The 22,165-nt window shown below is 36.3% G+C and overlaps 1 protein-coding gene across 3 annotated transcripts in view; it reads left to right on the top strand.

Annotated features, from left to right (window-relative positions):
• Window positions 1-22,165, top strand: part of Oatp74D (Organic anion transporting polypeptide 74D) — a 905,484-nt gene that overhangs the window by 796,312 nt on the left and 87,007 nt on the right. For all 3 annotated transcript variants that reach the window (XM_069818960.1, XM_069818962.1, XM_069818961.1), the window contains one exon: window positions 14,443-14,583. In XM_069818960.1, the coding sequence (XP_069675061.1) occupies window positions 14,443-14,583 (141 nt within the window). The remainder of the gene's footprint in view (window positions 1-14,442; window positions 14,584-22,165) is intronic.

Here is a 22,165-nt window from a genome sequence, read left to right as displayed (position 1 = left end):
GAGACAGTGGCTAGGTCACAATTTAACTTGTCAATCGATTCATTGATCGTATTGGGTCTGGAATGTATGTAAAGTTGTAGGTCGTCGGCATAGAGGTGATATCGGCAATACTGTAAGTTCTTTGATACGTCATTAATGTAGATAGAGAAAAGTAGTGGTCCTAATACGGAGCCCTGCGGCACTCCCGCCTTTGTGTATCGCCATTGGGAGAATTGATTATCAAGTGAAACACACTGTTGGCGGTCCCGTAGGTAGGAGTCCATCCAGCTCAAGGTATTGTCTGATAGGTGCAAAGTTTTCATCTTTGCAAGAAGCAAGTCGATATCAACAGAACCAAAGGCATTGCTGAAATCGAGAAGAGTTAGTGCCGTTACTTCACCCCTATCCATAGCTTCACGGATGTCCTCGGTCACTTTAAGTAGGGCTGTAGTAGTGCTGTGTCCATGCCTAAAACCCGATTGATAGTCATCGAGGAGTTTGTGTTCGTCGAGATAGTTCGTGTATGTAGTATGTAGTAATTATACACCTGGTAGCAGTCCTTTAATGCATGTCATTAAAGTACACCTATTCATTAAAGTTCAGGTTTTCGATTATTCTCTGATATGCAATCGAAAGACAACGAAGGGAAACGTCACGGAGGCTGGAAATCCAATACTGTCGCAGAAGGTTATGTTCTGTTACTATAACAATTAGCGTTAATTGTAAATAATATTCAAATAAATTCAATATGTCATCTCGTTTTTCAATTCTAAATCAATTTCCAGGTTATATCAAAATTAGTTCATGTTACATTACATCAAGGTCAATGACATTATTGTTCCTCGGAAAAAATCAATACTTTCGCGTCTGCGCACATTTCACAATTTACGAGTTATGAACAAGGTCACTTCCGATCTTCTGTCAGATACAAGTAAAATGATTACTTCTGAATAATTTCAAGTTAGAAATATGGTCGAGCATAAAAAGTCGTATGAAACTTGCCTATAATGGTAATTAAGACGCTCGTATGAAAATTATGAAACTCGCTTGCCCTCGTTTCATAAACAAACATACTCGCGTCTTAATTACTATCATTATAGGCTCGTTGCATAATGTACTATTATCTTATTTTTTTTCTATATTTCTCTAATTAATTCATTCTTTTGCGCTATAATTTTAGGTAAGAATATGCGTCATTTGAGGAGCGCGGTATCATCCTAGTTAAGGCGCTGCGCTCCAAGCCGAAGGTCGCGGATTCGATTCCTGATGGAGTCATGTATTTTCTCCATTGATCTAATCCTTCTCGCCGCATTATGGTCCTGTGGTTCATTCATTCTCTAATAGTAATGAGTGCGAGGAGTTCTCCTTGGGGATAAAGGCGGCAAGCAAGAAGGACTGGCATCCATACTGCTACTAACGCCGATTGTATATGTGGAAACCTTAACCTCCCGCTATCCTGTGGGCCTCTATAGGGATAACTATGTGTCATTGTCATTTACGACAAGAAATATAACTTTGCTGCAATTACGTAATTCTTACGATGCTTTCAATGATTCTGGTTTACCTTCATCTTAGGGAGCGAATGGTCCGCACATAAAATATGTGACAGTTAAAAATAAGTTTGATACTTACTGGAAATTACTTCATAAACCTGTTCCTATCAGGAAAGGAAACATAATGTCTGCTCATTGAGCTTTCATACGGCGTCAGCCTGGCTGGTCCACCGTGCCCTGTTACTACAGAGTCTGCGTCATAGGCTATACTGCATGGGTCTGTCTTCAAAAATACATGATCTCACTCGCCACATCTCTTTTTATTTGATCACAAGACTTACTTGTCCAGTTTTTAATATGAAGTTTTTTCTACCAACAGCCAAGCAACATTAAGCTAAAATATTTCCTTTCAGAATCCTTTATCATTAGCGTAAGAATGTAATATTTTACATAGGTCCTCCTATTATCCATAGTTTACTATTGCTCACACTATTCCTACTACTTTTGTTATTTCTGTTATATCTTAAGAGTGAAACCTTACCATTTTTATCCTATTACTACATAGAATATATTATGCTATTGGATTATAGTGACTTCAGTTGTCAGACTGAATTTTCTTTTGCCAACTTTGTTCCGAATTTCGGTACTGACACACTAAACTGGAAGTTACTTCTAACGGTTATGTTGACAGCATGGTTTGCTTTTGAAGATGCTGTCAGCGTTCTGAAACAAATTATTAGTGAGTGTTATTTGAAATTTGAACGTAACTAATAATATTAATATTATAAACAGCATATATTTTAAAGCGGTATTGGCTCTCTTTCTCTCTATTATCTAATACAATTTGCACCGTAGGGCGATTAAGAACTTTAACTCCTGGAAAATTGTCTGCAGGCCTTCTTTTCACTTTTCGGGCACAATTAGTGGGTACGTGAGAAACATATAAACACTTGCTGCTGTCAGTGTTGCCAACACATAAATTGTATTCCCGTCAGTATAAAACCTGGAAATCAGTCAGAATCCGTCAAAATTAAAAAAAAAAGAACAAATAAATAAATTTATAAATGAATAAATAAATACAAAGTAAATTTTAACACAATTTACCTATCAATCCTGATTAAAATAATAATTCGTCAACATCTAACTTGATTACGAGGAAATCTGAAACAGGGGATTCTTAAACATAAGTACGGAACAGGCAGGGCTATTCAAATAAAAAATAAAATCTTCCAAAAATTAAAAAATTAAAAATGACAGCAGCTAAAAATGTCAAAAGACGATGTAAATCGTAATTTCCGCTAGAAAATCCGTCACCCGTCAAAGTCATTTTTTTCCCGTCCGCTACGTTGAAACTCCGTCAGTTTTGACGGAATTTCCGTCCAGTTGGCAACACTGGCTGCTGTATAGTGAGCCGAGAAACATCCCACCAATCACAATGCCACCACGAAAGAAATCATCAATCGTACCGATTGCCAGACCTAACAGTAGGAAACTTAATTCTCTGCCGATGGCGCTGTATTGTTTGTTCTGGGTTATTATTATTACGCCTATTCTCTCAGACAAGTCTAGATCTTAGCCAGCTCACACAGCGCGAGGCGAGTAAAGGGAACTCATAACACACTTTCGTGACTAGTGCCGCATAGCTGTAAGGAAATAAAGGGGGGTACTCACTTAGTCTTAAATATTGCTTGTAATTAATTTAATTTATTAATGTTATTATCAACAGACGTTGCTTACAAGACAAAGAATACTAGACATTACCTACCAGTACATAGTTACAATTTTTTAAATTTGGGTGAAAATGCAACAAAAATATTTGTGCAAAGAGGGAGAAAAGAAAAAAATTAATGCTGCTATCAGTACTATTGTTACAGAAAATAACCAAGAAATTTATAGAATTGGAAATATAGGCCTAAAGTAGATCATCGCAGGAAGCAAAGGAAAGTTGAAACAGTGCATGAAATAGAACTTGAAAACTATTAATGACAGAAGAACTTAATTATTGAAATCGATACTGCATACGTGCGTAGTACTTATGCATACATACTGTATACATTACATACACATATATTAGATCTTAATACATACATACATGCATACATACATACATACATACACACCTGTGGAGTAACGGTCAGCGCGTCTGGCTGCGAAACCAGGTGGCCCGGGTTCGAATCCCGGTCGAGGCAAGTTACCTGGTTGAGATTTTTCCGGGGTTTTCCCTCAACCCAATACGAGCAAATGCTGGGTAACTTTCGGTGCTGGACCCCGGACTCATTTCATCGGCATTATCACCTTCATATCATTCAGACGCTAAATAACCTAGATGTTGATACAGCGTCGTAAAATAACCCAATAAAATACATACATACATACATACATACATACATACATACATACATACATACATACATATATACATGCATGCAGCATTGAGGGCGTCGCTTCTTGATTATAGTTGTGTGTTGATGTGGAGGAAAAGTTGAAAAGACTTGGAGAAATCGCATTTATAATCAGAATTAAAACTTTATTAACTTTTATTACAGCCGATGACAGGCAACAAGGGGTTGTACGTCGGTTATACAGGGACATCATTTTATTTTTACTAACATTTTTAATATTAACCTGGCTATACCTTTCTATTAACGATTGAAACAGGAAACACCGTTTGCTACCCTTTCCACGACGGAGTTCGTTGATACTGGCGTAAAATACAAATCACTTTACTAGGTATAGGAGGGAAAAAAAGTAGTTCATCCATTTATGTAAACTAGGAAATATCGCAATTTTTAGTTTGTTAATTTTCATTAGGTTTTTGTTTAATCAAAATACAGTACTGTATTAACACTTAGTGTTTTACACACGAATTGAGCTATCCATTCGGAAGTATTAATTATGCAGTGTATATTGTACTGTTACAGCACATTAGCGTACTATATAGAGAATGAAAAATAATTATAATATGGATATTTAAACACATTTTAGAAAATGGTCGCCGTTCATTTCGATACAGGCTTCAGTTCTTCTGTGCATATTATCGCACTATAGACTATTGTACCTAATTCCAATTACCAGTTTCGTCCTTCGTACTAGTAACTCATGTTGAAATAGTTCTGTACCTACTCTATAAAAGAGTACCTTACGTACTGTAAATTCAATCTTCACTTCTGCCCGGTTCGAAAAGATAAAATCACTCAGAAATGCTATCTACTGTCCGTTCAAGTGGTTTTGTCGCAGGGTTGTAGAAAGGGGGGGGGAAATCACGTGACAGTTAATTACTTGAGGAGGCCCTTTTATTTAAGTTATTTTAAACACTTGAATAATATTACGTAGACGTCCAATTCCTAACAGAAATTAATGTTTTCAGAAAAGAACTAAGATAGCCCAGCTACTAGACTTTACAAAGGGGCGAACAGAAGCAGGTGGGGGAAACCGGGATGCGACATAGGGAAACGGACGACAGTACCCGTACGAAAATATGATTCAATATTGAAAGCTCTTTCGTCACTGGAAAACGCGAACATATTTCTGAAACGTACTATACTCAGTAACTCAGTACTGCTTACGCGCCCTCGGCTCTGTGTCGTGAACGGTTGGAAGTTTACTAGTAGAAGGGGTGGGAGTGAAGTACATTCCAAAACTCAGGTAAAATAAAAATTGAAGTAAAAATAAAATGATGTCCCTGTATATACTTTTCCAAATGGAACGCCTTCGGGAAAAGAATACTTGCTGTTTCTTGCTGGTAGTCTATAAATGCGTAAAACGTAAATCTCATAAATCCTCCATATAATATGTAATTTTGTCATGGGTGAAATTAATTCCTCTTCATACGTTACATCATAAGTGATATTTTCGTCACCAGGGCAGAAGGCGGCGAAGGATTCTGAATAGCCATAGCCGGGTGTACTAAAAATACTGCACTTTCAGCAGCCATTTTTTACTCCTTATCAACATCTCAGTGAATCTAAATGACATCAGGATAATTTTCCACCCTATATATTTGTATCTTGAGACCAACTAAACCCTAGGTTTTCTGGTAGGTTCATTGAAATACAGTAGTGGCAAAAAAAAACCGGACCGACCCTTGTAGCTGATTTCAGAGCCTTGTTCACTCCAGAGCACGATAGACTGGTAACTAAGACTTTCGTGGTTCGAATCCTGCCTGGGAAGGAAACTCTTTTTGTTCCTTATTCAAATTTATTCCCAATACTTTTCGATTGTAGCGATATTTTACTACTTAATTAACTTATTATTCCCAGAACATGAATTTTACTAGCAATCGAAAAGTATTGGGAATAAATTTGAATAAGAAACAAAAAAAAGTTTCCTTCCCAGTCAGAATTCGAACCACGAAAGTCTTAGTTACCAGTCTATCCTGCTCTGGAGTGAACAAGGCTCTGAAATCAGCTACTAGGGTCGATTCGGTTTTTCTTGCCACTACTGTACGTCTACATCTCACTTGACGATATGTGTCAGAGGAAGAACAATAATAAATTATCGTTTGTATACGTCTTAAATCTGATTACTGGAATAGTATGTTACTATTATCTATGCATTTCGAACTGGCTGATCAAGGTCACGTACAAAAGCACAAACCACGCACGAGTCACTGAACTGAAAACTGTGAATTGAATCACTGGTAATTCCGGCTGTCCCAGCTGACTTTAGTTGAGGAGAATGGTCCAGGAATGGGGTAATCACACGTGGCAAATGCAGTCTATTGCTTGACTCGAGCCGCCAGTGCGAAATACAGATAACAGCCAGCGATGTATGCAATGAAGGGGAAAGGAACTAGCCATCCTACCCAATTATCTCCTGGCTTAGTTGTCTCATGGGTCACACCTTATTGGCGTCACTTATGAGGTTCAAACCTGTCTTCGGAGAGTTAATTGAACAGAAACTTATTATTAATTTATTCATCAGTTATAATATGACTCAATGGGCGACCCGATCATGATTCATAATAGTACATTGTGCAACGAGCTTATGATGATAGTAATTAAGACGCGAGTATGTTTGTTTATGAAACGAGCGCAAGCTCGTTTCATAATTTTCATACTAGCGTCTTAATTACCATTATAGCCAAGTTTCATACGACTTTTTATGCTCGACCATGTTTATAACTTGAAATTATTCAGAAGTATTCATTTCATTCGTATCTAACTGAAGAGCGGAAGTGACCTTGTGTATAGCTCGTAAATTGTGAGATGTGCGCAGACGCGAAAGTATTGATTTTTTCCGAGGAACAATAATGTCATTGTCCTTGATGTAATGTAACATGAACTAATTTTGATATAACCTGGAAATTGATTTAGAATTAAAAAACGAGATGACAAATTGAATTTATTTGAATATTATTTACAATTAACGCTAATTATTATAGTAACAGAACATAACCTTCTGCGACAGTATTGGATTTCCAGCCTCCGTTACGTTTCCCTTCGTTGTCTTTCGATTGCATATCCGAGAATAATCGAAAACCTGAACTTTAATGAATAGGTGTACTTTAATGACATGCATTAAAGGACTGCTACCAGGTGTATAATTACTACATTTCGGCATGGTCGAGCATAAACATCTTTTTAAATACCACTATCATGTGGACACGGTTATGCGAACAATCAACATAGTGATAAGGTAAGATAAATTTTTTCTCTGCTAAAGAAATAATGGCAAGATTTTTTTGTTTAGAATTATGTAGCATTACCTTCCATCACACTGCGCATAAGTCGGTGGCTTCAACAAGAACCCTTTCCAAAATAAATATCCACTATTATCTTCTATTTGTCTTTAAGGCATGCTGTTTGAAAAAGTCTAAATTTCTCTCCATTATTACAAAGGTTTTCGCTTCACTCTTCTTCCACTGTCCCAGCCAAAAGAAACATGCTGTCATTCACACTTTCAAAGGGACCATGCGATCACTTGACAGGCTTACTGTCAATTCTTTTGTGTATGTATACAAGTTGACTAATTGGGGAAATGTGACTTTAAATATTTTGGCCCCTCCACCATCTCATAATATAAATACATGTCTAAGTACACATGGTGAAACTTGGAGGTCACATTGCTCAGCAAATGGGCTGTAAAGGTTAAGATTTAGCTTTCGAGCCCTATAGTCCATCGGGGTCGGTTATACAAAATTTGTAGAAATAACCTACATTCATTCATATATTTAATTATGCCTGCATTTATTACGGCTTTTCTGAAATTAATGTGATGTCTAGTTCCTGTACAATGTCATCATTTCTTATATGATGTAACAAGTTTACCCACCTGTCCCCAGAACTGTCATCTACTATGTTTAACCTTAATGATTCTTATTTCTGGATGATTCCAACTTCATTATCATACAGTAGTATTGCTATTGCCGACGTGTTTATATTTCTTAAGTTATATCCTTTTTATTTAGGCTTTAAAATTGTATTCAGCATTTCTTATTGAAATGTGATTTTCTGTTTTCGAATTATGCAAGTCTAGTTTTTCAGGTAAGGCTCCCTGTGAAGCAGGGAAAAATTGAGACCGTGTTGGGTTGTTAATGTGTCATTAATACTGGACTATATCTCCAGATATCAGTTAAACTGGAAGGAAAACGTCTCAACAATGGTTTCGTCCAGGATTCCTAAGGCAATAATGAAGTATCGTCCAAATGGGAAACGGTCACTTGGTCGACCTATGAAAAGATGGCAAGAAATTCGCTTTTTCAGGCCGTAACAGTTCTTTTGGGACTAGTACTTGACAGAATGATGATGATGCTGATGATGATGTTGGGTTGAGTTCCTGGGTAGCTCAATTGGTAGAGCGCTGGTACGTTCAACCTGTGGTCCCGGGATCGATACACGTCCCCGGAACAATTTTTCCCTTGAAATTATGTTTTCGAATTAATTGATTTACTTTTATACCAGGTAATTTGACATATTTCTTTTCTAGACTTTTGTCTTGTATTTCACTTTTCTTTTTAAGGATGTTGTACTGAAAGGACACTCACTGCTTCAAATTCTGTGGAAGAAATTTTAGTATTGATATATTTTTAAAAATTACCAAGAATATATACTCGTATATTACTTTCACGTGTTAATGAACTAAGTTTAAAAATGCGAGTCAAGCTTTCAGGTATAACTCCCTGTAAAGTTGATTTGAATAATTTCGAGGGAAAAATTGTCCCGGAGCCAGGTATCGAACCCGGGACATTTGGTTAAACGTACCAACGCTCTAGCAACTGAGCTACCTGGGAACTCTACCAGACACCGATCTAATTTTTCCCTCTATAACCACACTCTGTATGACTTAAATTGTGGTTTTCTGTTTAAAAATACCTTAGTTGACTAGTTTCGACTTGGGAGCCATCTTTAGAACTGCATGATCCGTACGTGCGTCTTCCGCTGTCTTTGCCTCTGTTAGGGGTGCGTTTGTGTCCTTATCTCTGGTCCAAGGCATGACGCCATATACCATGCGGCTACTGTGCGGGACTCTGAGTTTTCAGCCATTATACAATGAGAATGATGATACCATATCAATACGATAGGTATATGTACTAATGGGATGAACGGAAGTCCTTCTGAATTCAGGTCATCGACCCATCGTGAGCACAATCCTCAGAAGAAAGGTCGAGGTATAAGTATAAGTGAATTTCAGCCCCGAAAGTGTCTATAACGATCACCAGATATTATATACGCATCATCGTAACATGCCAATGAGTATTGCACACGGAGAGTCCTCCACTGGCACTGTGACAATTTCACATATGCTAGCGAATTTTGCCAACAGAAAATCCTAGTAGCAGTACTGAAAACACTTCTATGTGGTACTTTGTCTTATCCACTGGGAGTCCCCGACGCGTCATTTCACTGGCGAGAGCGTTTTACAGAGAGTAGTAATTAGGATGGGCATTTCCATTCGGCTTCACCGAAGCTCTTACATTACCCTGTAACCACATTTTCTGATCTTGTAAAATTATCCGAGAGCCATCGGCGTAGCTCGGTCGGTTAAGGCGCTTGCCTGCCGATCCGGAGTTGCGCTCGGGCGCGAATTCGATTCCCGCTTGGGCTGATTACCTGGTTGGGTTTTTCCGAGGTTTTCTCCAACCGTAAGGCAAATGTCAGGTAATCTACGGCGTATCCTCGGCATCATCTCGCCAAATATCATATCGCTATCACCAATTCCATCGACACTAAATAGGCCTAACCTCGTATTTGATACAGCGTATTCAAAGATAAACCACACGTGTTGGGCCAATTATACAGTGTTCATAGATTTGATAAGAAACGTAAACATTATATATTACAGTTATATGAGCACTAATAAATATAATATAATTATTAAAAAATTAGTAAAAGTCAGACATGTTTCGGAGATGCTTCTCCATCCTCAGTGAATTACCACGACTGCAAAAGGAAAACAAATGTAATTAATCTCATGTATAATTATATTTCAAAAAATAATGACAAATAGAAAATGTGAGATGTCTGAATAGTAATATTTAAGCCTTTTTTGTATTTACATTTTTTAAATATGATCTATGTAAACTTTTTATTATAAGAATGTACATACATCATAAGATGTTAATTATTTTAAATTGTCAATTTTACTTCCACATTTTTTAACTCTATCATACTTTTTATATTCTCTTGTTCATATGCATATATAGAAGACATACTGGTTATAAATTAGTATTTTTTAATTTTTCCAGCTATTGAAAGGCTTAAATATTACTATTCAGACATATCATATTTTCTATTTGTCATTTTTTAAATATAATTATACATGAGATTAATTACATTTGTTTTCCTCTTGCAGTCGTGGTAAAGTGACTGAGGATGAAGAAGCATCTCCGAAACATGTTTGACTTTTACTAATTTTTTAATAATTATATTATATTTATTAGTGTTCATATAACTGTAATATATAATTTTTACGTTTCTTGATACAGCGTCGTTAAATAACCAAGTAAAAAATTATCCTAAATGATAGTGGTAAAGTGTTGGTGAAATGAAATTTGTAATGTTGAGAAACACGGAAGACCGTGGGGAAAACACTCATCCTCGTAATTTTTCCGGCACTTCAGTCAAATAGGGGTTGAAACTGAGCTATAGGAGAGACAATGTCAGTGCTAAATGTAAGAGAAAAATCGTGATTACCTCAAGTAACCTTACTCCACCGCCGTGCTACAAAACCTAGCTAACTTGAACGCACAAGGATTTGAACTTGGATATCCAGCTGGCAGTAGGCATAGGAATAACAGTGTATCAGTTGTATCGTCCAACAGAATATCCCCTCTCCGAGATCTGACTGCGAAAAAAAGTAGGAAAATTGAATGATGTAGCCGAGCTCGACAGAAAAGAAAGCTTGCATGATGCAGGTGTTACAGTTTTATGTGTTGGATGAAGAACGCTTCCTGGAAAAGGAATCCGTCTCGAAGGTTTACAATATATCACGCTCGCGTGTGATGCCCTCACAATACTAAAATATGAAAATGAGTGTACAGTTTCCCACGGTACTTTATCGGGCTCTCGGGCATAGCCATTCAGGGGAAAGTTTGGAAGCATCGCATCGATTTTTGTTATGAGAAGGGCTGAGACTGTTATGTTTGCAGTACATGTTCCCGCTTCTGAAGAATGGATAATAAATAATTTACACGTGATACGCAAACCACATAAGGATACTCTGTTTTGCAGGAAGAGGTTGTGCTTTTGGGATTACTGATCTTGAAATCACTGTTTTGAGTGGAAATTAATGGTGTAAAATATAGTAACGCCAAATTATACAACATTCAAATGTTGATGAAATATTAGCACCGAAATTTGCGGTCAACTTCCTCTTCATTGTCTGTTCATGTATTCAAGTTTCCCTTGCGTTTGTCATATTCTGTGCTGGCTGGAAGCTTGTCCCTGGCTTGTCAGTATATCTTTTTATTAATAATCTTCCTCGTATGTAATTGTGAAAACTTTGTAACTAATTCAACAGTTCATAGCATAAATACACGTCAAAAAAAAAATGACTTTCATACTCCATCGGCAAGTCTATCGTGCTATCAAAAAGGAGTACGTTATATGGCAGTAAAAATTTTTAATAGCCTCCCTATCGATATAAAAAATGAAACTCAAAACATAAAATTATTTAGGACCAAATTAAAGAAGTACCTAATTTCTCACGCCTTCTATTCTGTAGGTGAATTCATGACATTCAATAACACTTCATGAAATTGATACTAAAACTTTGTGTTGTACTAGTAGACTACATTGTAAATCTCATCTGTATATATTTCATCTAGACTGTGACTATAATTTCAGACTTTATAATAGTATTAAGTTCTTTGACTTGTTCCATATTCTAGCTGTAAGCAATGTATGAATACCATGGAATGTTAATAAATACAATACAATGAGGATGAGGTCCCAAGTACGTGGTTCCTTTATTTTTTTAATTCTATATCCGATTCGTAATTTATTGTTGAACGCTCTCATGTTTAAAATACTTTGTAGGCTCGCCGCAAACCAGTAGCAATGCTGATATTGTCAAACATGATTTTTCTCCAAAATATTCTTTGTAGAAAAATAAATTTCTAATATTTTGTTTTTTCCGAAAGAAAAAATATTTCTGCTTGTTGTATGCCTACCTTAGTTGTAGCTATAACTGAGGAAAATGTGGTACCATACTGATTGAAGAAATCATACACGGATGTAGAAAACAATCTTCCTTGGGTGAATTCAATTATTGAGAAAAGAGGAAAGGAAAATACACTACAGAATATTCTTCAGGAATTGTGATGTGTTGAAAATAAATTTTGAAATTTCACAAGATTACCTTTGCATAATTTTTATCTTATTGTAAATCCGACCAGTGAGAAAATAAGAAAAGCCACAAACTACAGAAACAAGCATCACAACAGAATAAAGACTGCATAACAAATAAAGCGAATCTCTTTCCACCAGAACAATTAAAACTTCTCTAGATCTATTTTCCTATTCGTTCAAACCGGTAAATGAATCGAAGTCACAATAATGTGTTAAACTAGAAAACAAATGATGGACAGCAGCTGGTAGATCAAGGTGCATGCGCACAACATAATCCTTCACCACAGAACAAAGTGCTAGCTAGGGAGCAAAACTCTTTTCGCTTAATCGCGGTGGATAGCGTTTTTGCTTTTATTCGCTATGTGTGCGCCAGTAATATCTTAAAACCGTACTAAATAGAGATGAACAAAACTAACTGCCGCTCTCGCTCTCTGTGTTCGTTACACATTTCTTTCGAGTCTCGTCTCGTAACTCTCGTGCGCTTCGAGTCTTGCTCATCAAATCATCATTCTCGAAATAGCATTTGGTCGGCGTGTAAAGTTTTCGTAACTTTGAATAACATACATCATTGAAATAAATAACATTAGAGATGTTTAATTCATACAAAAACATAAAACAAAGCAGTATCATAGCTATCAAAATGTTCTGTCTGGTTCACTTTGTATTTTGGTCAATTAAACGGCTGCATTTACAAGAAGGAAGGTAGATTCTTCCAAAAATTGTGTTGAGAGTGTTAAGAAATTTTACTCTCTTTCACTTTACAAAACCTTACTTTATTCTGGTTACAAAATTTCAGCTACCTCTGGAAATGTCTGACTTCAGTGGTGTACAATTAATTACTCCAGAAGTTACAAGACAGCTCGCTGCAAAATAGTTCAAAATTAGTTATTCCAGTGATATAAACATCCGGTGAAAAAACACATATATATTAGCATGCACAATGGAATATACATGTATACAGGAGATTGAATTTGATCTCATAGAATTAGGACCTATTACAACAGGTTTTTATAACGTATTACCAATTTTGTAAGGCTAACAAAAATGGCTTACTACTAAATAGAACAAGTTTGCTCCTTTCAAAGTGGCATGAGGTTGGTCATCTAAAAAAGGTCATTTCGTAACGTTACTAACCTGTGGTTATATAAATAAAGAAATCTGAAATAAATTTGCATTTCTAAGAAGCATAAAACGTAACGTTAAATAAAGCGTTAATATTTTATTACTTGAGATTGTACACTTGATCTCAAACATACGAAAACAAAAATTCTATCCTTAAGGGCCTAGTAATTAAATAAAGATTGGGGAACTGATTATACACTTAATGGCAGACATGGTGTTTCAAATAGGCTACTTGATTGTTTATACATATATAACGGTTGCCAAAACAGATAAAAGTTCAGTGATGATTCAAGACTGCTTGACATTCGAGAGTTGACCACTCCCGATGTCTTGAACATTCGCTTGATTCCCTCACAAGCAGTCAACGACGTCGGCATTATTGTCGTGCGGGTTTTAGGCTTTGTGGGCGCTGTTAATTTCGCTTTCTCGATCGTTGTTCAACTCTAGTACTAAAGCATAATCATACACGATTCAGCAAAAACTCTTTTGACAATAGCAGCTTTGCTTGTTGATTTGCGTCCGGCCTTCAGTTATGCCTTTTCGTAAATGATATTGCCTCAACATTAACACATCGAAAATTACTAAACTTTCACTGATTACTGGTAAGAAGTCATCACTACCACGTGATAATATATAACAACAGCTTTTTGTTCTTCCGGTGGTAGAGTGGTATAAACCATCAGCCTGTCACGCTGTTGGTCCAAGTTCAGCACCGGTCAGATCTGGATTGCTTATTGAAATATTCGTAAGTGGCACTTGTGCCGCATAAGGTCGAAGTCAGTGTTTTCCTGTTTCTCCATGTAGGTATCAACATTCGGTCCAATCTCAGTTTCATAGAATTCTTCGATTTCCGACGGCGACGCTCAGAGAGGAGGTGGTACGTATAGAGATGAGCAGGTTGCCTGCCTGGATACACAGAGAACCTCAGAGTAGTCAGCTGCTGTGGTTTAAAAATGCTCTTAGTTCGACCGTTAGATTACTTGAATTAGGAGAGTATTGCTTTATGGGCTTGATAATCACAGAAGCATTGTATTTAACAGAGGTTTCTTTTGTTCCAGCCATCACCATCGGAGTGCGGATACTGGGCCCCGCGCTGGGCTTCATACTGGGGTCGCTGTGCACTAGACTGTACGCGGACCTTTCAGTGGACCCACAGATCACGCCGACGGACCCACGATGGGTCGGTGCCTGGTGGCTGGGTGAGTCACTATCATGTATACTTTATACAAACTGCTTACAATGAGTATAATTAATATGGCGACATGGATATTGACAAGATCATGGGTAGGCCTACCACTCGGAGCCTTTTCTTGGGATTTGTTGTTACAAATTGTCTGTATGTCTCTTCACTGAGATAGAGCTCTATATAGACAGAGTACCGCAAAGGTCGACGGTGGACCCAAGCGCTCGCTCTGTTAACATTGCTGGAATAGGGAAATTGACGCGCTCTCTCAGTTTTTATGCTGTAAATTCCATTCTAGGGCACTGATAATAATTGTAAATATACTGACATGTAGCTAAATGTCTCACGCATGACACTATGAACTTTTAAATGCAATATCTCAAATAGAAGCGTTGAAAATACATGTTATTCGTGTGTCAGCTCTGGCAAGACGGGAGAGCAAATATATAATGTAGGCGTACTGCAAGTATTATTCCATGATATGTTGTGAACTAGGATACTCAGGCACACCATAATACTCTTGTTTTACAAGTAGAATTTTAAGAAGTATATTATGTAGTTTGATGGCAGTTGCTTACATACAATATCGAACAAAATACATGAAATAAGGTGACTGGCCTATTCAGTTTCAGGGGAACTCTTTACTTTCATATTTGTTTGCAATATTCTCCTATAAAAGATCAATATTTCAGTAATTTTAGTACATTTGTTTTTAAAGAAAACACAAACTTATAGATAAATAGTCCACACCTGTGGAGTAACGGTTAGCGCGTCTAGCCGCGAAACCAGGTGGCACGGGTTCGATTCCCTGTCGGGGCAAGTTACCTGGTTGAGGTTTTTCCGAGGTTTTCCCTCAACCCAATATGAGCAAATGCTGGGTAACTTTCGGTGTTGGATCCCGGATTCATTTCACCGGCATTATCACCTTCATCTCATTCAGACGCTAAATAAGCTAGATGTTGATAAAGCGTCGTAAAATAACCTACTAAAATAAAATATAGATAAATAAATTAGAACATTGAAATAAAATTATTTGAAGCAAATACTCGAATATAAAATTATTATAATCATGGCCATTTTCGGTCACTCTCAGTAAAATGCGTTGCCTGAAATATGTTTGTAAGGCTAGTATTAATTGTCGAGATTGATGGAAGAAGTGCATAGCTAAAAATGCAGTTATGAGAAGATTAGTAAAAAAAATGCACCAATAAAAAATTTAGTTAAAATTCTCATACTTTCATAAATGAATCTTTACAATAGTTGTAAGTGAAATTACACTTTGCTCAATTGCTGCCTTTAAATTAAGAAGAAAATTAGTATTTAACTGAATTCAATGGTTTTCTTATGCTGCTACTAACGGGCTTTGGGTCCAGAGAAGCGCGCGAGGTCACGTGAACCAATCGGAGCGCCGCATTGTCGGCAAGCGGTAGGGAAGACAGTTGCGGTACTCTGTCTATCTATAGAGCTCTACACTGAGACGTTATCTGCCAGAAGAAAACTTCCATATACCAAGGAAGACTGTTGTACCTTTAAACACTTTTCACATTTTATTTTTTTTTTAATTTTGAGAAATGAAATTTTTAAATGAAAAAATGCTTGAAATAATTATTGAAGATTCCTTTACAACTTCCTGTAAGTATTTTCCTGTTTTACAGATCTATTAAGGATGGAAAAAAAATAAAATCAAGGGATATGTAGACTAATGTGTTCAAAGGTACACTATGCTAAAGATACAACAGTCTCCCCTATTCATTACCAGTTATTTTACAACAATAAATTACATCATTTACTATTAATTAATCGTAATTGAATAATATTTATTTTACTTGGAGTTTAAAGGAAACGCGTTACGCTAAACGCGATACGCAAATTGCTTTGATAGGTATTTTATATTACAGAAATGTATATTGTATTCATTTATAGTTTTCTTCCCAACGGCAGGTCTTTCACTGCAAATCCAGCATTCCTATTTTTTTCCTATTTTCTGCCTTCCTCTCAGTTTCCGCATATGATCCATATATCTTAATGTTTTCTATCATCTGATAACTTACATTCTTCTGTTCCGAACCCTTCTCCCGTTCACCATTCCTTCCAGTGCATCCTTCAGTATACAGTTTATTCTCATTCAGTGACCCAACCAATTCCTTTTTCTCTTCCTGATCAGTTTCAGCATCATTCTTTCTTCACCCACTCTTTACAACACAGATTCATTTTTCATTCTGTCCACTTCACATTCCATTCTTCTCCATATCCATATTTCAAATATTTTTTCACTTCATCGTAATGTCCATGTTTCTGCCTCCATATAAGCCACACTCCACACAAAGCACTTCACTAGTCTCTTGTTTGGTTCTTTTTCCAGAAGTCCGCAGAATATGCTCATTTTTTCTATTAAAAGCTTCCTTTGCCATAGGTATCCTTTTGACTTCCTGGCAGCGCCTCATGTTACTGCGTATAGTACATCCCAAGTATCTGAAACTGTTTACTTACTCTACTGCCTCATTTAGAATTCGCACGTTTACCTTCTTTATTTTTGTTCCAATGACCATGGTTTCCACCTCGTTTGCATTTATCTTCATCTGCATTAACATACACCTGAAAATTAATAATAATATTGACATGAAATATTTCCCTACTACTGACAATTTTAACCATAACTAATAATATTATGTATTCTTCAGAGTTGTCGAACAGCGCTACTGGCTGATTTTTATCCTAAACCAAACTAAGAACTAATGTGTGCTAGTTTAATAATAATAATAATAATAATAATAATAATAATAATAATATAGACTTATTAATTTGTCCTACAGAATAATATCTGTAATATTGACAATATTTGAGGAGAAAAATTCGCTCCGGCGCCGGGGATCGAACCCGGGTCCTTGGTTCTACGTACCAAGTGCTCTGACCACTGAGCTACACTGAATTCAATCCACAGTACCGGACCGAACCCTCCTCCTTCAATGTTTCCCTTTGTGGCCTGACTCCAATTTAGGCATAATTATGTCAACTGACATTATACTAGGAGCGCACTCAGGAGAGTGACTTGTTTGACCGGGATTCCGCAGTTACGTGCACAGTAATCTGTCCAGTACACTGGATTGAATTCGGCGTAGCTCAGTGGTCAGAACGCTTCGTACGTAGAACCAAGGACCCGAGTTCGATCCCCGGCGCCGGAGCGAATTTTTTTCCTCAAATATTAATTATCAATATTACAGATATAATTCTGAAGGACAAATTAATAAATCTATAATATTCTCATACCTGCAGTGCATATGTCTGTACAGATTACTGTGCACGTAATTGCGGAATCCCGGCCAAACAAGTCACTCTGCTGAGTGCGCTCCTAGTATAATGACAGTTGACATTGGACAATTATGTCAACATACTGTATATGCCTAACTTGGACTCAGGCCACAAAGGGAAACATTGAAGGAGGAGGGTTCGGTCCGGTACTATGGATTGAATTCGGCGTAGCTCAGTGGTCAGAGCGCTTGGTACGTAGAACCAAGGACCCGGGTTCGAACCCCGACCCGGGAGCGAATTATTAATTAATAATAATGTTTGAAACCGTAAGGAATTTCACTTTCAACAAGTGAAATGAATAGAAGCTATAAATAATAATACATGAAAGCATTGTTCTTCGCTTTCCTCTCTCTCACTCACTCACTCACTCACTCACCCACTCACTCTTCTAGATGTCGAGTTCTTTACCAGGCATAAAGAGCCCAACAGATTAGGTGACTCTTCAAGCCGTACAGATTTATCCTGAAAATGTAGAGCCTAATCTGTATGCATATCTTAAACGCTGGAGATTTACGTTCCAACACACAGTGGAATACACAAAAATCTGCTTTGGGGGAAAGTTTATATTAAAAATGTTCCTTCATCGAAATAATAATAATAATAATAATAATAATAATAATAATAATAATAATTTATTTAACGTGGCAGAATTAAGGACATACGGCATTCTCTAACACTCAACCAAGAGTAAAACTGCGATACAAAAAAACAGTAACAATTTACGAAATACAGCACACACATACACACACACACACAAGAGCCGCGATACAAAGAACACTACAAATTTACAAAATACAGCACACAGAAAAGAAACAGTTTTTAATCCCTTTAAATTTTGTATACAGCCTAAAGTTTCTTCGTGAAATTAAAAATATGAAAACTACAAGTAATATTCGATACATTTCACTTACCTGGTAGGCTATATGCAACGCATATTTTGCATGTAAATTCAGGCTCTACATTACGTTTTCCGGAGTGTACACAATGGACTTGGTAATTGTTGTCTCGTCCGTGAGATTTTTTTCACGTTATATGAAAGTGATGAACGAAGGTGAAAGCAAATAATCCGTTGTCCACGTCGTGGAATTCTTAAGTAAAAAGAACTTGAAAGAGGTCATTGCCAATAACGTTTAACTAGAAACTCTACTATTAAAACGAAATGTTGCCGTCCCTGTTTCCGAATAGCGTAACAGTGTGTAACTACGTACAAATAAAATGCAATACCAAGCACAGAAGAAGTATATCTAGACCTATACAAATCGACGTTTAAATTGCAATCGAATTAACTGAAACAATTTCTCTTGCTCTTTCAGTCACACTGTGATTAGAAAGCAAATAGAAAGGAAGAAGGTCCTTAACGTGCGCGCGTTATCGGATTCTTGCAAAGGATTTCAGAATAGGTGGAATATCTGTGTGAGCTCCAAGGTGAATGGCCACTTGTCTTACTTCAGTGTACGCCGTTCGACTGAAGGAGCTTGCATAATTTTTAACGTGAAATCCGAACATAAGATGTGATCTACGTAATGTGCTTACACAAACTTTTAAAATATTGATTCAGGCAGTATTTTATTTGAAGAAATAATAAATTCATAAAAAACTATAGTTTATGTTACAATCACGTGTTATGCTTTTGATCGTACTTCTGGCACTACACAAACGCAAATATAACTTACTGTCCGTAGTGTTTCATAACGTGCAGAAACCACTCGACGGACGGATTCAGAACCTAAATGCTGTGTTATATTTTAATATTAGTGCGGGAAAGTCTTCATTGCAACATGAGTATGAAATTTGTAGCGCGAGCGTTACATGCTATTTTTCTACGAAAATATTATAATTAAATGTAATTAATTAATTAAAAATATTTTTTAAAACGTTAAAATGCGTTTTTATCTACGTCATCAGGTTTTTTACCAAGACACTATTAGGAATTCACTGTTGATATAAACAGCTATTCACTTTGGACTACATTTTGTACGCTTAACGTTTCAATATTTAAGTCTTTCTGAATTATGGATTTTGAAGACGAGAAGGAAGACGAAGAGTTCATGGACACACCACCAGCAATAGTGAATGTATCTTCAAGAGAACTATTGCCTGAAAAATGTGTTTTCTCATTTTATTTAAATTGGTGGGTAATCTGTTTTAATTCTCAGTCCTTCATATAAATTTGAAGCGTTTCGTATTTCATTTAGGAGAGAAGGCTGAATGTAAGAAATCGTACTTCCAATGTCAGTTATGTTTTCAGGAAACCTATCATTTTGCAGTTTTGTAGAAAAAGTTTTTTGTGCGAGATCGTGCGTATTTGCTTGTTTTCCGCACAGAACCAATACGCGGTAAGTGTGAAATACCACATTCAGTATTCCCAACGTAACACACATAACAATTTCCCTCTTCTTACCGCTTAAGCGCGACATTCATTTTACTGCTTTAGGCTTTTAACATATTATTTTTAGAGACGTTTAACATAGTAATAATTATAAATTGGATACTTACCACTGCAATTTCACCTAAATTGCAATGTTAATTATTGTTTTTAAATATTTGCAAAAATTAAGTAAATTCTACTACTCCACGAAACTTATTGCATTCCTGATACAAGTAACATTAAGGAAGCCGTGAAAAAATTGACAAGATTCCAGATGCCGATGTTATTACTGCAATATGTTATATAAATAATATTGTTAAAATATTAAAATGAAAAATAAATCATTACATAACCTTACCGTTTGTTTTAAGTTCGCATTTATAGACTGGGGGGAAAAAAGACAGACGTATATCACGGCCTGTTGGAGTATAGTAAACACAGAAAACATTTTATAGCAACAATGTTGAAGAAAGATATTTTGGTTTTCCGAAGTTGCCGTCATTAAACAGAAACCAACATGGAGATTTCATTGCAACTAATTAGAAATTCGTCTTTCAGGTATGTAATAAACGATCTTCGCACAAAATAATGTACGATACACGAGCGGTATGTTTGTTTTCATGTTCTCGGAAATTAAAAAAGCTCAACTACGTTTCGCTTTTTCAATCTTTTCCTCGACTATGAAAACGTCAACATACCGCTCTTGTAACGTATATTACTATTTTTTAATTCATACTAAGTTATCCCACAATTGGATTGATTCAAAGTTACGGTTTGTGCTCCGATGCCAGAGGATTGCGTCCCATTCTTGTAACCGCGATCGAGCCATATGTGAAACAAAATAGGATTTGACTGGTAATATAGAAGATGTAAATGCACACCAAATGTGATAAGTCCTTGCTGCTTCCAGTTAAAAAGGACAAATTATAACAGTGAAATCAACATAGTGATAATAATAGATTTATATATATAATTACTAATATGACGTAATAATTTACATAACGACCAACACACATTTAAACGGCGTTAAACGAAGTACCAGCCGGAGGGAAGTAAATAAGCGACTTATTCTATAAGGTGTTTTAAAATAACTATTCCTAATTTTCAGACGTGATAGAGGCATGCAATTTAAAGTCGTTTATTCATAGTGTCCGGAAATGGTTCCATATCGAGGCAATACAGTAAAAGTCAAAATTCTTCATTGACCTTATTATCGACCATGGCTGTCTTTTATTATTGTGTTTCGGCTATTCCCGTTACCATGGACACAAATTAAGTTGATTTGTTTTCATTGTATGTCACAACATAACATGTGTTTATAAACTTCCAATAATTAAAAATCCATCAGTTTACAAATGTTTCATTAGCAGACATGCATATGGCATATGGGGAAGTTTCCGATAATGATAATGAGGTGCGGCGAATTTATGTAGAGCAACATCCTCAGCATCATATTCCCTGTTATGCATTTTCAGGACAAACAAGTTACATTTCACGTTTAGATTTTTTGAGATCATAATTTCTTTCCTATCGTTATATTTGGATACGGACAATACTTTATTACGAAAAAATGTTTCAGTACGTGCCTTTTATCACATCTGAGAATTAGAAATAGTTATTGTGAAACACTCAGCTATAATAGAATGTAATTTTATTATATGATATTAGGTAATGCACTTTTCGTTTTTAGTCTTATTTATAAGCAAAATTAATTATTCATAATTCTTTAAAATAATTAAATAATCCGATGTTTTGAATTATTCATTAACTTACCTTTCATTTAGCTCTTTCTATTTATTCCAATTTGTGGAGGAACGAATTTCTCCTATTGTTTCCATATTATCGAATGAAGATACAGGCCTACCTAGTTCTGAATACTAGATTTATTCTACGATGTTTATTATAGCATGCCATAGACCGT

This window comes from Periplaneta americana, chromosome 2 (assembly GCF_040183065.1).
Source record: "Periplaneta americana isolate PAMFEO1 chromosome 2, P.americana_PAMFEO1_priV1, whole genome shotgun sequence".
In the NCBI taxonomy this organism is placed as follows: domain Eukaryota; kingdom Metazoa; phylum Arthropoda; class Insecta; order Blattodea; family Blattidae; genus Periplaneta; species Periplaneta americana.
Note: the sequence above shows the minus strand (reverse complement) of the source record. Positions and strands in the feature narration are given on the sequence as shown.